Genomic DNA, 13,716 nt, shown 5'->3' on the forward strand with positions numbered 1-13,716 from the left:
CTGATTCAGAAAATTCACAAGTGAAAATCTATTCCAAAGTGGATTCTAAGTTTCGAAGTTGAACATGTGATTTTGACATCAATGTGAAATCTTGCAATCTTGCATTTCCTCAACGGATATTTCTTCAGGACAACTATGGCCTTATCAATAAGCAAGCGTGTATTGATAATGACCAGTCGGCGCTTATGGTGTCGGGCCACTCGTGCTCTTCTTTGACTGATTGCGACTCTCCAGTGAGCGGAAGCAATTATCAACTTTATGGCGGCGGAGCGATGCAATTTTTGAAAAGTGGATGGGTGGCGGTATGTTACTGCGACAAGGTCTGCAATGAGCAAGACAGTTGGGCGGTGGTGGGCCGATTGCTGGTCCGCGGTCCAAAGGGTTCGGAAGCGTGGGTGTTTGCCGAAGCATTAACGTTCAAGTGGGAAAGGTCGCGGGTTCGAATCCCACAGGGTGCATTTTTCAGGTTAACGATACATGGATGGGGCCTGTCTAGTGGCAACCGTATCCTTATTATCGATCACTTTAAAGACTGTGGTGTAGTGAACTCCACTCAAAGTACGGATGTGAAAGGTCCCGTTAATAGCGGAGCGTTGCTATCGGGCATAGGCAATATGATGACGATTGTACCAGCTGATCCAAGGTAAACACGAAAATATTTGGTTTTCTTTGTGCAGTGTGACAATATCAGTTCGTGACAATATGAAAATTTTGAGAAAATTTTGGGAAATTCTTTTTGGTTGTATGGCAGGTATAAGCTGCGATGATATTCTTTTCTGTTTTCAGTTCTTCGGGTTCCATTATAACATTTGGTACGAATGTGACACCGGTAGCACACGGCTTGAAAGATGGTGACTATATTCAAATCGATAACGTTGTGGAGACGACCGTCGGAAAAAGCGCTAGCAGTGAGTATTGTATGGTCCTCTCTGGAGCGTCTGAGTGAAATTACTGTTTTCATCGGGGCGCGGTTGAGGAAACTGAGTCAGTGATTTTCGCTTTCCTCAGCTGAAATAAGAGAATAAGTCACTAAAAATAGGACTTCGTATACGAATAAGGCTAGAAGTGTTCCGAAACCAACAAAAAACTCCCAATATTTCTCAGGGTTTCATATTATCACTGACACATGTAGTTGATCATGTGCATATTTCACCCACACTGTACTGAGTATTGGTATTTTTCATTTCTTTGAAAGCAAAGAAATGAAAATTTCCAAGTCTACTTTTCATTCTGAACTGGGGAAAAGATAGCCCTCTTCCATAATCAGCATTTAGGGATGAACAAGTGTGATAACTTTGATGGAAAACGAAATGAATTTGAACTCGTTTAGTTGTGAGGAAAAAATTATTCGCCCACTCCGAATTCCTCGAAATGACTCGTGTTGTAGACGGCATTTTGTTGGAATTTACGGTGACAACTAAGGGCGCATTGTGAAATTCAAAGTTAGTTTAGTTTTGAATGTGAAGTTCCAGAGGGTGGGGAATATCATTCGATGATTTTTGAGGTTTTACAACAGTTTTGTATACCTGATACTCCGAATCGTCTACAACGGGGTGGATTGCTGTTTGTGGATCGACGAAATATGGTTGTTGAACAGCTGCCACAGTACGCGCCATCCGAAGAGTCCGTTTCGTGTCACGGCTTGAAACGGAGCTGAAATTTTGTATATAGACCCTCCTAGCCATATTATATTGTTTAAGTGTGTCGCGGATCAAACTACTGATGAGAAAAAATCGCCACGTATTTTAACAAGTGATGGTATTGGGTATTTGTAGGGAAGCTGGAGGAGGAGGACATGATAAACACGTCTCATGAAGTCGCCTATATTGATGATTATTCGATACGAATTCCTCTGAGCTTCTCGGAAGACTCATACCCTGCATTCGATATGGTAAGTATCTCGTGGAGTGTCGTAGGAATACTGACCGCTACTTTGACTTGAGTGATGTGATCATGTTATATGGTCACATTACTCAACAACGAATACGACCAATCAGCCTGTATATGATTCATATACAATGGTCGTAACAGAGCACGCCTCACTGAGTTGTCAATGATGTGGTATGTGTCATTGAATAATTAGAAGTATTGTCCTGATCATTCACAGTGTGAAAAATGGTACCGAGAAGATATTCTTATACTATTAACGTTTTCCCTCAACCTACGGTGTATCGAGAATCTTCGGAATACGCAATTCAAAAGACAAGTAATTGATTATAACGTATCAGGTTGGAAGCACGCCAGCAGTAACTTGGGTGAGAAATTCCGAACAGGAATACACAGATATAATGTCACTATCGACGGGAGAATATAAAGTTTGTTGGAGTGAAAGCGCGAACTCTGCGGAGACAGATTTTGTGGCCGAAGCGGGGACGTTGGTGATAACAGAAGCTCCGTCAATGCTTGCGAGTTTATCGCTACTTACGATCGAACCGGACGTGTCTCAACCGATAATTATATCATTTACGACGGGAATCAGCGAAAAATACGCGGAAATTGAAAACGCGATGCAAATGAAAATAGTTTTTACTGATCCTTCTTATTTGGAGGCCAGAACGATTCATGATGGGCCGGTTGTAATTGACAGTAATTTTGACGAGCTTAGCGAAGCGAAGCAGAATGTTTGCGGTAAATATTTGAAAGAAGTGTGGTCATCGGACGCGAACGGATTTCCAATGCCACAAGGATGTTATTCAAAAGAGGACAGTGTTGATCCGAGTGTAACAAAGACAGAATTTTATATAGTCTTTCAGAAGAGGAACGGCTTAAAGGCAGCAACCAGGTGAGCATAGGCGTGTTGGACTTTGTGTGGACTCTCCTCAGCTGGGGAGTTCCCTCGCTAACTATACAAATTTACGCGTGAATTCGGGCAGAAATTTGCAGGAATTCCCGAAAATTTACTCAGAATTCCCATAGGGCGAAGAATTCATGTGCAGGTATAAAATAGTGATGCACGCTATTGCTCGAGAAACGCTTACGAAAACGCAACCTCTGAATGCGGCGGTTCAAGTGTGGATTATGGACGATGTTGTTGAACGCCCTCTGAATGTTATTGAGCTCGGCAAGGCCGTGGCCAGCAGGAGCATGGCTACTGGGGCGAACAGTCGGGTTGCTGGGAATCCCACGTTCCACTCTAGTGATGGGCTCGTTGTCACTGGTGGCACTGAGCAGTTGTTGGAGCTCACTTCGTACTGTATTGATGATGATTCCACTGACAGTACGCCGGACTCGAATAGAAAATGTCAACCCTGTCGAACTGAGGAAGATTGTGGGAATAGTGATGGTAAGCATTGCTTTTAGGGAGTTAGCACGGGGGTGAACAGTTCAAAACACCTGGGGTTGATCTTTAAACTGGCACATACACGGGGTTGTTGATTCAACAACCCCGTGGATGTGAACAAGAACAACCGTTGTTCTTGTTACTTGTACATTTCTCCTTACTGCAATAAGTAGGCACACTGCGTTGAAATGTTTATAGTAGTAACGCAACATTCAATTCGGAAGTAAGCGTTGTAGGAGAATTAAAACTGTTATTTTTTACATAATTTTCGGGAAACCTATCGACATTAATTTCACTATTTAGCAGAAAACCGTTTATAGTTTCCTGATCATACATTATCGTGGATACTCCCGTGCTGTATATCAAAATCGACATAATCACTTTCGCATAGTCGCCAATAGTCATATGCCAATCTTGCAATCTTGCGTCCACTTGCATTTCCTCAAATTTCAGTTACTCGCATATGGTGTGTCACCCCAATAGTAGCGTCCTGTGCTTCAAACAACCTCGCGAATGTCCCGGCCTTCAGCGTCAAACTGCGGGCGGAGTCTGGCGGGCCGATCAGCTCGGGAAGCATTATAAGACGTGAGGGGGAGCGAATCTTGCAATCTTGCATTTCCTCAACGCATTTCAGTGTATTTGCATCCGCTACTGAGTTGGAATATTCAGCATGATGTGGTGGCTACGTGTACTCCCCTCCAAGGCGCTGTGTGTGGGAACGTCACTGTTGAAGCTGAATCAGTGGTTGGCTCAGAGGAACATGTTAATGTGAGAGTTTTTGTCACGCGCCACGAAATTAGAAACTGTCGTGTGTGGTGATGATTCACAGAAATTTGGGAAATTCGAGAGTAATTTTCGCGTTCACGATTGCGAAATTCAAAATTCTCCAAAATTTTGAGAGTTGCAGCAGACAGATACTCGTCAAGTTTGATACCATGTTTTCGACTTTCGCTGGAGTATCTTGCGCAGCGCGAAGAAATTATCAGTGCTATCTTGAGAAGCGTTCCCACACTACGGTATGTGTGGCATTAAATATAGAATACCTTTGTTTAGTTGTTTCTATAATATAGTCGAATTTATCAGCGAGCATATGCCTCCCGACTTACTACTGGCGCGGGTCGCCCCGTGTGAATGAGTGGGTATTGTGATTGATATCATTACAAGTTGTGATAGTATGCGTTTATCGACGAGCACTCCGCAACGTTATGGATACAACATCTGAGAACCAAGACTGCTGCTGTTGACTTCGTCTACTATACGAATTGACTCTAGGTTTGGCATATAGAATAATCCAGCGAGGAAAAACTCTAATTTTGTGACTTCATTTCAACTCAGCAAAGTCAGTTGTACAAGATTATGATGTTATCTATTTCGAGTGTCATCACCGTAAAGTGCTACCCGTGGCGTGGTTTAGATTCATAGCTGTATATTTTACGGGAAAATTGCGGAGCGAGCGGAGCACATACCGCAACAACAGGCACTTTCGCGTTGTGCGTGCCTGCAGAGTTATTCTGGCTTAACTACGAAGCGTGGAGGCTATCAGATAGGTCAAACGACTCCTCTATATGCGGAGGTGTTGCGAAAAATCAGAAAACTCGATTATGCGAACAGCTCGGAGAGATATGCACGAAAAACTTTGATGATGGAGAAATGTCCTACCCGGGGATCGAACCGGGGACCTATGTCGAATTCTTTGATTGAGTCCATAGACGTGGACTCAGTGAGCTCCACCCCTTCGTCACGAAGGCCTAGTTTGAATGACCAAAGCGGAAATAGGTGATATCGTTGCTGCCTTGGTCAGGTTATCAAATTGACGATGCCGTCAACATTGACAACAATCACTGATGTCATTCAGCATACCATCAATATAGGCAACCTCAGGCTGCCTGAGAATGGCTTCTTTCCAGAGGCGATTACGGCTGAGCTCTTACGGGAGGAGGATGCTGGCCCGCAGTGAGTTGGGATGGCGTTACTTGGTCGTGACTTTGACAACAGCGAAAACTATGCAGAAAAGGGGGTTTGTGGGGAACTATTCTTTATGGTATTTCACTGATGCTAGTGGATATTATTTTGACTCGGAAGAAATTTTCCCATGAAAAATTTTGGAAACGGCATTTTTTAGCTGTGTGGATCGAGTCACTCGATTCGAGTGTGATTTTTCCCGAAATTTCAAAAAAAAATTTTTCCCGAAAAAATGACGATTGATGAATTTTGGTGAAGTTAGTAGATGCGTGGAAGATCATGTGATGGTAGTTTGCATCGGATTTCGCATCGTAATGAAATGTGAAAAAAAAATCGTTTTTGATGATTTTCTGGCGCCTCACCCTCATAGAAGTTCATTGTTGTAAATTATATTAATCGCTTCTTCTTCCCCTGATGAAATGGTCAATTAATGCAGCTTCGCTCCGCTAAATTATGTTTTTTTTCTCTCTCAGTTACTGGGGTTCGGTGGTAGCCACTGGGTCATCAAAATTATGGGTGCAAACGACAGTGGCATCGGCGAGCATGGTGAGTCGGACTGGAGACGGCAATGAGAAGCCATTCAAAGGCGACTTGAAAAACGAATTATATTTTCGGATCGTCACGGGATTTAACGTCTATGCTGCAACAAGCGGAGATGCGCAGATGACTTTCTTCCTACCACCAGGGTGAGTAACCCAAATCGATCACTCGGGCGCGCGCTATTATCGTAGCAGGTACAAATGTGCCCAAACTGGTAGTGCATGCACTTCATCGTGTATTGCCGATAATTTTGTTCCGGACACTTTGTCGGTTTTCAAAGACGCCGAGACGGGTGAATATCTGGTGCCCTCGAGCCGTGGGCAGTTGGGACAAGCAGTAGCGGACTTGGTCAACGAGGCTGAGTGGAACAGCACGGACGCTCTGGGTAGGGAATTTCGTGGCGCGTGACGCTCATGTGTTAGTACCTATGCTGGGAGGTTGTGTAATGTTATTTTGTATTATTATGATTCGCCGTGTACCACAGTTGAATAGTGTGATCGAGTATCACGGAACCAGCGTTAGTGAGCACTGCCGCATTTCCAGGTCAAATTACTATTCCAGTGACAAGTTGAATTTTTTACTCGCTTGGTTGATTTTTTAACTTTTCCGTTAACTTTTTTACCCATGGTTTTGACAAACCCGCGCGCATTGTTATTGCGCACGTCCTTGGTTAAAATAAACTCCCGAAATTTCGAATTAACTGGGTATAACATTTTCCGGGTAGTATTTAGCAAGACATATGAATCTTCTTAGTATTCTACTACTACAACCACGGGTAAAATGTAGTTTCACCCGTTTGACGTGAAGTGGCGTAGTACATGGTGAAAAACGCGATATTCGCGCTACGCAGTAGTCGTGAAATATATTTTTAACTAGTGTTTTTCATATCACGCGTGAAACTCCAATATTACCGAAAAATGGTAAAAAAATTAAACTTGTTGGTAAAATAAGAATTTGACCTGAGAATGCTATGGCCTGTCTGCAATAAGTCTACTACAGACACTATAAGAGTACAACTATTTTCTCTTTCAGGCGTGATAAGCCAACCTGGGTACGTTCCGGCCACATGTCGACTCACATTCCGGGAGGGTATGGTGATGTATGGCAACACTGTGGTGTTCGTCGGCATCACTGTGGACAATCCCTCTACAGCGCTACAACAGGTGAGTTAATTCCCGGGAGTTTTCATCGATAATCGTTGGGTTATTTAGTCCGATAGTACCAATGTGTGGACATTTGAAGTGAATCAGAAAGACAGCGGGCCGAGTTATGATAAGGCAGCTTTGATGTTCACTTTGTCGCAACCCACGACGACGACAGCGTCCTTCGCGCCTGTCGCCAATCCTGAGCATTTCAGTTCTAATGTGGCGGTTCTTGGAAAGCTGTCGGACGAAGTCATTATTCCCACCAATTTCGCTGTAGAGGCTTGGAATGAACTGCAGATCTTTTTCAAGACGGAACAAGAGTGCGGTAGCGCTGATGATGGTGCTGCACAAGTGTGGGTTGAAGCACCTGCGGGTTTTGACTTTTCAAACTATTGTTCGCTCCTTACGCTTGACGACGGCTATTTTGTACCCGAACCGGCGATTCCCACGAAGAGATTACCGGTTGGCACGAATATTGATTGTCGTGGCGCAGCGACTTTAACTTTGGCTGCATCGAGCACCCTATATAACGTTGCTCGGGTCGCTACTACCAGCCGTATATTGGGAGGACAGTTCTACGCGTTCGGTCTGCAAGTTCGGAATGCCGCTGAGTATGAGCATGGTGGTAGATGGACCATCACGACTCGCACAAAATCTGGTTCACCATGTGATCGCAGTTTCTACAATGTGAGAATGAACCCTCAGGAAGCAGCGGGCAGCAATAGCCAGTCTTGGGGTGTTTACCAACGAGCAATGCCGCGCAGTAACTTTGGTATCACCTTGGTCGACTTGAAACCGGCGGTTTTGGAGACGGATTCTCCCACTGATATAATCATCTTTCCTATAATCGTCCAGAAGAACACGAAACAAAACTTCAGGATTGTGGCGCCTGGAGGATACAAATGGGAGTTCACTAATGAGGAATTCAAGTGACATTCCATATCGAAAATCATCCCTGGAACATGAATCGCTTCGCTCCGCTCAGATACAAATCACCGCAGATTGGTCTTGCGGAGAGTGAGGTTGTCGAAGGGGCCGATAGGGATCTGCCGTTGACAACGATTCCTAGTCGGCCGATCGTGGAGCCCTTCAATGAGCTCATTGTGGCGTATTTGAGCAGCGAACTGGTGGCCGGCTATCAGTATGGCATCAAGACTAAGATAAGAGTTCCTCGGAATACTCCAACTGCAAGTTCAAATGTTTTCATCATTGAATTCGGCTTCGATGAAACAACATTGACAGGGCGTTCTGAAGTAGGGCGGGCGAAGAATTATGTGGCGCGTGACGAATGCATTACGTAGGCTGGAGTGGAAGATGCCCCGCCAGTGCAAGCCTTGATCAATGGAGAGATTACCTATCGCACGAGCATCGTTGGGGCGAATAACGAGATATGCTTCCGCATACAGACTATAACCCCTATTGCCCGGTGAGTTTTGTATGGTCTCGTGGCCTAATGGATAAGGCGTTGGTCTTCGGAACCAAAGATTGTGGGTTCGAGTCCCACCGAGATCGTTTTTCTTGGTTTTTCAGGGGCGGAGGACTAGTCATTGAAGGACCAACCGGTTTCATTTTCGAGAAGGAGTGCACGGCTATCACATTCCCCGACTTTACGTCCTTACCAACGGATAGCTACTGCCGATATGAAATCGATCAGACTGCTCGTGACATACCCGTGGTCACCATCACTGCTGGCATTAGCGGCATCGCCGCTGGCATGTACAAGTTCTGTCTAACCGTCCAGAATCCGAGCACAGTCAGCGATACCATCGGTATGTGGACATTCCACAGCTACGCCCTCATCAGCGGAAAGACCTATTTAGACTATTCAACGCAGGTAACCTTCCCTTGAACGTGCGCTATGAGAATGTCGCTCTGAAATTGATGATAGCTGGGCTATAACGTAGACAGGGTTCAGCTACAATAGTCAGGCACCTGGGTTCTCCATCAAGGGCCCAATGTATGCCTATCGGTTACTGGAGCAACGCCGCCGGGATGAGTGTGGCATCGCCCCAGTATCGAGCACTTGTACTTTGGAAGAATTGAGCTACTGGCTCACAGGAAGGGATGACCGTCCTGGTGAGTGCGATAGTGACCTCTGTTGGCGTCATGAAGTTGATCTCAACGACTGATCGAACGATATACCAGGAAACGCGCCCCACCCCTCTGGGGTGAAATTTTAAAGTCGCTAAGAATTTCGCTTCCTCCCCGTGCACATTCAACAGTCTACAGGCGGGATGCGCAGTGTTCATTCTATTTCAGGATTTCCTAATCAGCTCATATTCGGGTTCGCTCTAACGCACGCTGGCCTCGATGGTCAGCTGGTCGTCACAGCTCCGATTGGCTTCGAGTTTGATTATGAATGCGGAGTCGTCACGGATTCTTCTCGGGTGAGTGCTTCGCGCGCCACGAAATTATTGAATATATTCACGTTATCGGTTCGCATAACTTACCGCTGTTTAGCCGGGGGATAGTCAGCATACATAGACTTGCCCTCCCGCCCCACATGGAACCTTTGCCCCCTAGATGATATTTTGAGCCTATTCACTCATTTGTGATAGTGAAATTATCTTTGCCATTTTGGGAGGATTAAGTAGCGTCCGCTGTGAAGGAATCACAGTCGTACAGGGACATGGTCGACTACATGTGTTGGTGACAATTTAAGAATTTTCGGAAACTTTTTTGTTGATTTCTGAACCTTTCTACCCGAATTCGTATATAAACTTCTATTATTACTGAGGGAACTCCTGAGCTCAGCTGAGGAAACGGAACATATATTCCTACTCCAACACTGTATAGGAAACTCCTGAGCTCGGGTGAGGAAAGCGAACATATATTCCTACTCCAACATTGGGGAGCTCTATACGTATATGCCTAGTCATGTTATTGCTCTATTGATAACAGGTTCTCGATGCCACCAAGTCGACAGACGACACATCCCTTCCAGATAGCTTCACCCAGCTTTACGAACCATGGCCAGCTCCGCCGTTTGGGGAGATTACGCGTTGTACTGCTGAGGACAACGTGGCTCGTATGGACATCAGGCAGGGGCTTAACGCAAGCAAATTATACATATTCCGGCTTGGCATTTTGAGGAACCCCAACGCGACGCCACAGCGCAACAAGTGGCTCATCGAGTACGGAAATGAAACCTCAGAGCCGATTGATGGTTTCCCGATATGGGCATTCTACTATGGGAAAATTACGGCTAGTGACACTAGCGCTAGCTCCAGCATTCGACCTACTTATAATCTGGTTACTATCGAACTTGGGGTTACCAACACTATTCCGGGTGGAGGCCTTATCGAAGTAAGTCCTCCAAAGTCGTTATTTGATTGAATATTTTGTTGTTGTAGATAGAAGCACCGACGGGCTTCCTGATAGCTTCGGAATGTGAGGCCACAGTGAGTGAGAGAGACACTGGTGTGCCGATCGAAGTGGAGTGTAAAGGGGCAGCCAGAGCGTCAAATGACTGCCAGATACTGGTAGGTCACCTGTTGTTAGTTACTCATGACGATGAACATGAATAGAACCCAATGTTGAGTAGATTCAACTTGCGGTGGAGCTGCTATAATACTTTTCTCCAGTGTGGGGAAATATATACATGGTCAACTACGTGTGTTGATTATTATAATATGGAAATTGTGAGAAAATTCCGGGAAAATTTCCCGAATTTCCCGGGAAATTCGTGTTGGTTTCTGTACACTTCTACCCTATGCTCTATAGTTAGTGAGGAAACTCTTGAACTCAACCGAGGAAAGCAAACATATATTCCTCTAACACTGCTTTTCTCTACTCATTATTCCCAGTATTTCTACTGCCATCTCTACCTTAATTGCCATTAAAAATATCGGTAATTCTATTATAGCTGTTTCCAATTTCACTAGTTCCAATTTTTATCTATAAATGACACTTTACTAGATGTATGTAACAATACAAAGAGTCTGTACCTCCTACAGTAGTATGTGAAATACCGCGCGCTCCTTCTCGGTATTGTACCGAGAGGCTGGTGGTCGTCTCTCGCACGGTTTCGGTTGAAGACCGGGTTGGGCCTTCTAGCCGAGGTTGCTTCCTCTCCATCAGGGTTATGCTCAGGTCTCGGCTGGCCAATCGATGGTCGCTAATGCGATCTACATAATTACAGTGATGGTTAGTAACCCTACTTCGATATCTCCTGTGAACTCGTGGACATTCCAGTCCTATGAGAAGGCTGATGTTACTACCTCTACACTAGACTATGCGCAGTTTCCAGGTATGCAATTCGGATAGGCATTCTAGGGTGTATTTTCTAGTGCATCGTGGTGGTCTGCAACAAGGCCTCGAGTCACTGTAAATGTAAATTTCTGTTCCAGTGAAATTTTTGTATTTATTTCCATATTTAAGATTTATTCTTGGCGAAGTAACGCGGTATTTTATTGGAAAAATGCGATATTCGCGATATGAACTGAATTGAAAACACTTACACAACCGAACGAAATATGACTCCATCTCATGTGAGGTACATCACGTGTTTTACGCGTTTTTGAGAAATGTGAAAGGTGAAATAACTTTTTCACTCGTGTTGCATACTTATTCAATTGATGAATAATAATCGTAAAGTTGCGATGCATCCTCGCGGCTTGTGAATTTGACAGTTCAGTGCCGCGTCACTGCGCCACAAAATTAATTTTCTTTGTATCTCAGGTTTCAGCGTGAACTTCGTCACCACCTCTTTCAAGATGCTATCTGCGTCATCCCATTACGGCCTCACCGAAGTCCGCTTAGAATTTCTCATGTCGTTTCCGGACGTCGTTGTGGCCAGTGACGAGATAGTGCTACTAGCCCCTCGAGGCTTCAGCTTCAGCGAGATAGGTGAGTTCATATTCATGTTTATTTGATCGGCAGTGCTCTTCTTAGGCAAGGAAGAGTGTAGGGATTATGCATTGATATCACATGAAGGAGTATCACCATCTACAGCCCTGGACCGGAGTCCTCCTGTATGCTCTGCTAATATGATTTCGTGGACTATTCTGGAGGGAGCTTTGTTCGCTTCGGTGAGAATTGACGGCTTCGCTCGCGGGTGTTTCAGTTGATAATGACGTGCGTTATTATCGTGACCTGGGGTTGGCCTTTCATCAGTTTGTGGGAAAATATGCACATGGTTAACTACATGTGTTGGTGACAGTTCTGAGGAAATTTTGGTGACAGTTGTCGTTGGTCAGAAATGCCCGTAGAGATAGCTATAATGTAGTGGCCATCAGTTTCGTTGGCAACCCTGAGCTAGCGTGTATAGACTGCCCTATGCAGACTCCTATTCGCTTCGCGGTATCATCGATGAACCCAGCGACTACTCCAGATGATAACACTTACCATGTAAAACATATCCAATATAATGGGGGGGATGTACGTGCTAGCGCCGTACTGTACGGGTAGGTCGCGGGTTCGAACCCCAGCGGTGTCATTTTTAAATATACTCACCAAACAGGTACGCAATAATACCTCAGCTGAAGGATGTGAGCATTTCATTGGTAGAGCCTCCAGTGAGAGCTGCAAACAGCTACAGTAAGGGCCAGCTTAAATTTTGTGGCGCGGTGACGAATTTCCCCCCCAGGTACGATCGAGATCAAGCTAACTCCAATAACCCCTTGCTAACCTACTCCTGATCAAGGGCCACATTATCGATCGTATAAACTCCCATTTTGGCATGAATGACGTCGTTTTACGGATTCCCGCGAATACGCAATCTTCTGATGAGATAATCAAAAAAAGTGTCTCGGAAGTGACCATTTCTACCGCGCTGCTTCCCGGGGCTGAGCTTTCGTACGTTATCGAGAACATAAAGAATCCTGACGAAGTTGGTCCTTCTTCTTGGGAAATTACCACCTATTTGGATACTACCATTAAAGACGCTAAACTGAACGCTGAGGGATTCGAGGTGCTCGTGAGGATAGATGTGGACACGCGTGAGAGCAAAGCTGATCCGAGGGTGTATGGAGCGAAGGAATCGACCATATATTTCTCGATGATGAGTAAGCACTCCCGAGGGTCACTTTTGGGGGATGGGAAAAGGTCGTCTGAGATTCAGTGTATAAAAAACACCACCCTAGGACAAATTTTGGGTTTCGAACGCGCTTCTTCGTGGTAGGATTTTGGAGGAATATTCATAATGATTCAGGATTGAGCATTCCGGAGATTTGAATATTTCCATCAGTTTTTTCCCTAGACAACCTCGTTAGAGTGTTGTCTATTGATTGCGAATGTCTATGGAATTGGAAGCATAATAATACTTTTGAGCAATAATTGCATTAACGCTGATGACACTGGCCCGGTGCTCATTCTGACGTTAATCGAGGAGCTCACTGATGAAACAAACAGTCTTGCGAGGGTATAAAGAATCGATAATCACAATACTTCGCGATTCGTCGTGACTTACAGGCTGTTCTTATCCGCAGGTTCTCACCTTCTCCATGGTGGGTCTGTTCTTGAGCTGTATGCTCCGCCAGGGTATGTATTCTACAACAACAGCTTCGTCAGTTTGAGTGGAATTGTAGAAGTTGAAGGACAGCACGGCTCGGAACTGGTAGGCTCTGATGAGTTCTCTATTTTAAATCAGCGACTATTTCAGAAATCAGATGGTGTGTATGTATACAGGACGCCTATATTAGATGATATCCCTAAAAACACTGAGTTCACCTTTACTGTTTCCGCTGACCTCCCAGATAGTCGCTATAGTAAGTTCCCTCGTAATTTCGTGAGAAACAGGTCTCTTTACCAGGTGAAACACGATGGTTGGTGCAAGTCGTCGACGACAAC

The 13,716-nt window shown here is 44.9% G+C and overlaps 3 protein-coding genes across 3 annotated transcripts in view; all 3 read left to right on the forward strand.

Moving 5' to 3' along the window:
• Positions 1-272: 272 nt before the first annotated feature.
• On the forward strand, positions 273-946 carry Pmar_PMAR013619 (hypothetical protein; the record flags this gene model as incomplete). The annotated part of the gene is made up of 3 exons (XM_002781887.1): positions 273-421; positions 467-643; positions 787-946. 3 exons carry the CDS (start codon positions 273-275, stop codon positions 944-946), a joined length of 486 nt encoding a protein of 161 aa, XP_002781933.1.
• Positions 947-5,096: 4,150 nt separating this feature from the next.
• Pmar_PMAR013620 (hypothetical protein) lies at positions 5,097-12,566 on the forward strand (the record flags this gene model as incomplete). The annotated part of the gene is made up of 17 exons (XM_002781888.1): positions 5,097-5,233; positions 5,716-5,928; positions 5,977-6,167; positions 6,815-6,945; positions 6,994-7,856; positions 7,913-8,180; positions 8,229-8,353; positions 8,458-8,761; positions 8,856-9,003; positions 9,187-9,314; positions 9,829-10,233; positions 10,281-10,409; positions 11,020-11,176; positions 11,608-11,775; positions 11,821-11,957; positions 12,389-12,465; positions 12,515-12,566. 17 exons carry the CDS (start codon positions 5,097-5,099, stop codon positions 12,564-12,566), a joined length of 3,633 nt encoding a protein of 1,210 aa, XP_002781934.1.
• Positions 12,567-12,607: 41 nt separating this feature from the next.
• Positions 12,608-13,716, forward strand: part of Pmar_PMAR013622 (hypothetical protein) — a gene marked incomplete at both ends in the record, with an annotated part of 4,320 nt that continues 3,211 nt past the window's right edge. Inside the window, 2 exons of the mRNA XM_002781889.1 lie at positions 12,608-12,932; positions 13,356-13,483. Coding sequence (XP_002781935.1) covers positions 12,608-12,932; positions 13,356-13,483 — 453 coding nt within the window. The remainder of the gene's footprint in view (positions 12,933-13,355; positions 13,484-13,716) is intronic.

Source organism: Perkinsus marinus (genome assembly GCF_000006405.1).
Source record: "Perkinsus marinus ATCC 50983 genomic scaffold scf_1104296941026, whole genome shotgun sequence".
Taxonomy (NCBI): domain Eukaryota; phylum Perkinsozoa; order Perkinsida; family Perkinsidae; genus Perkinsus; species Perkinsus marinus.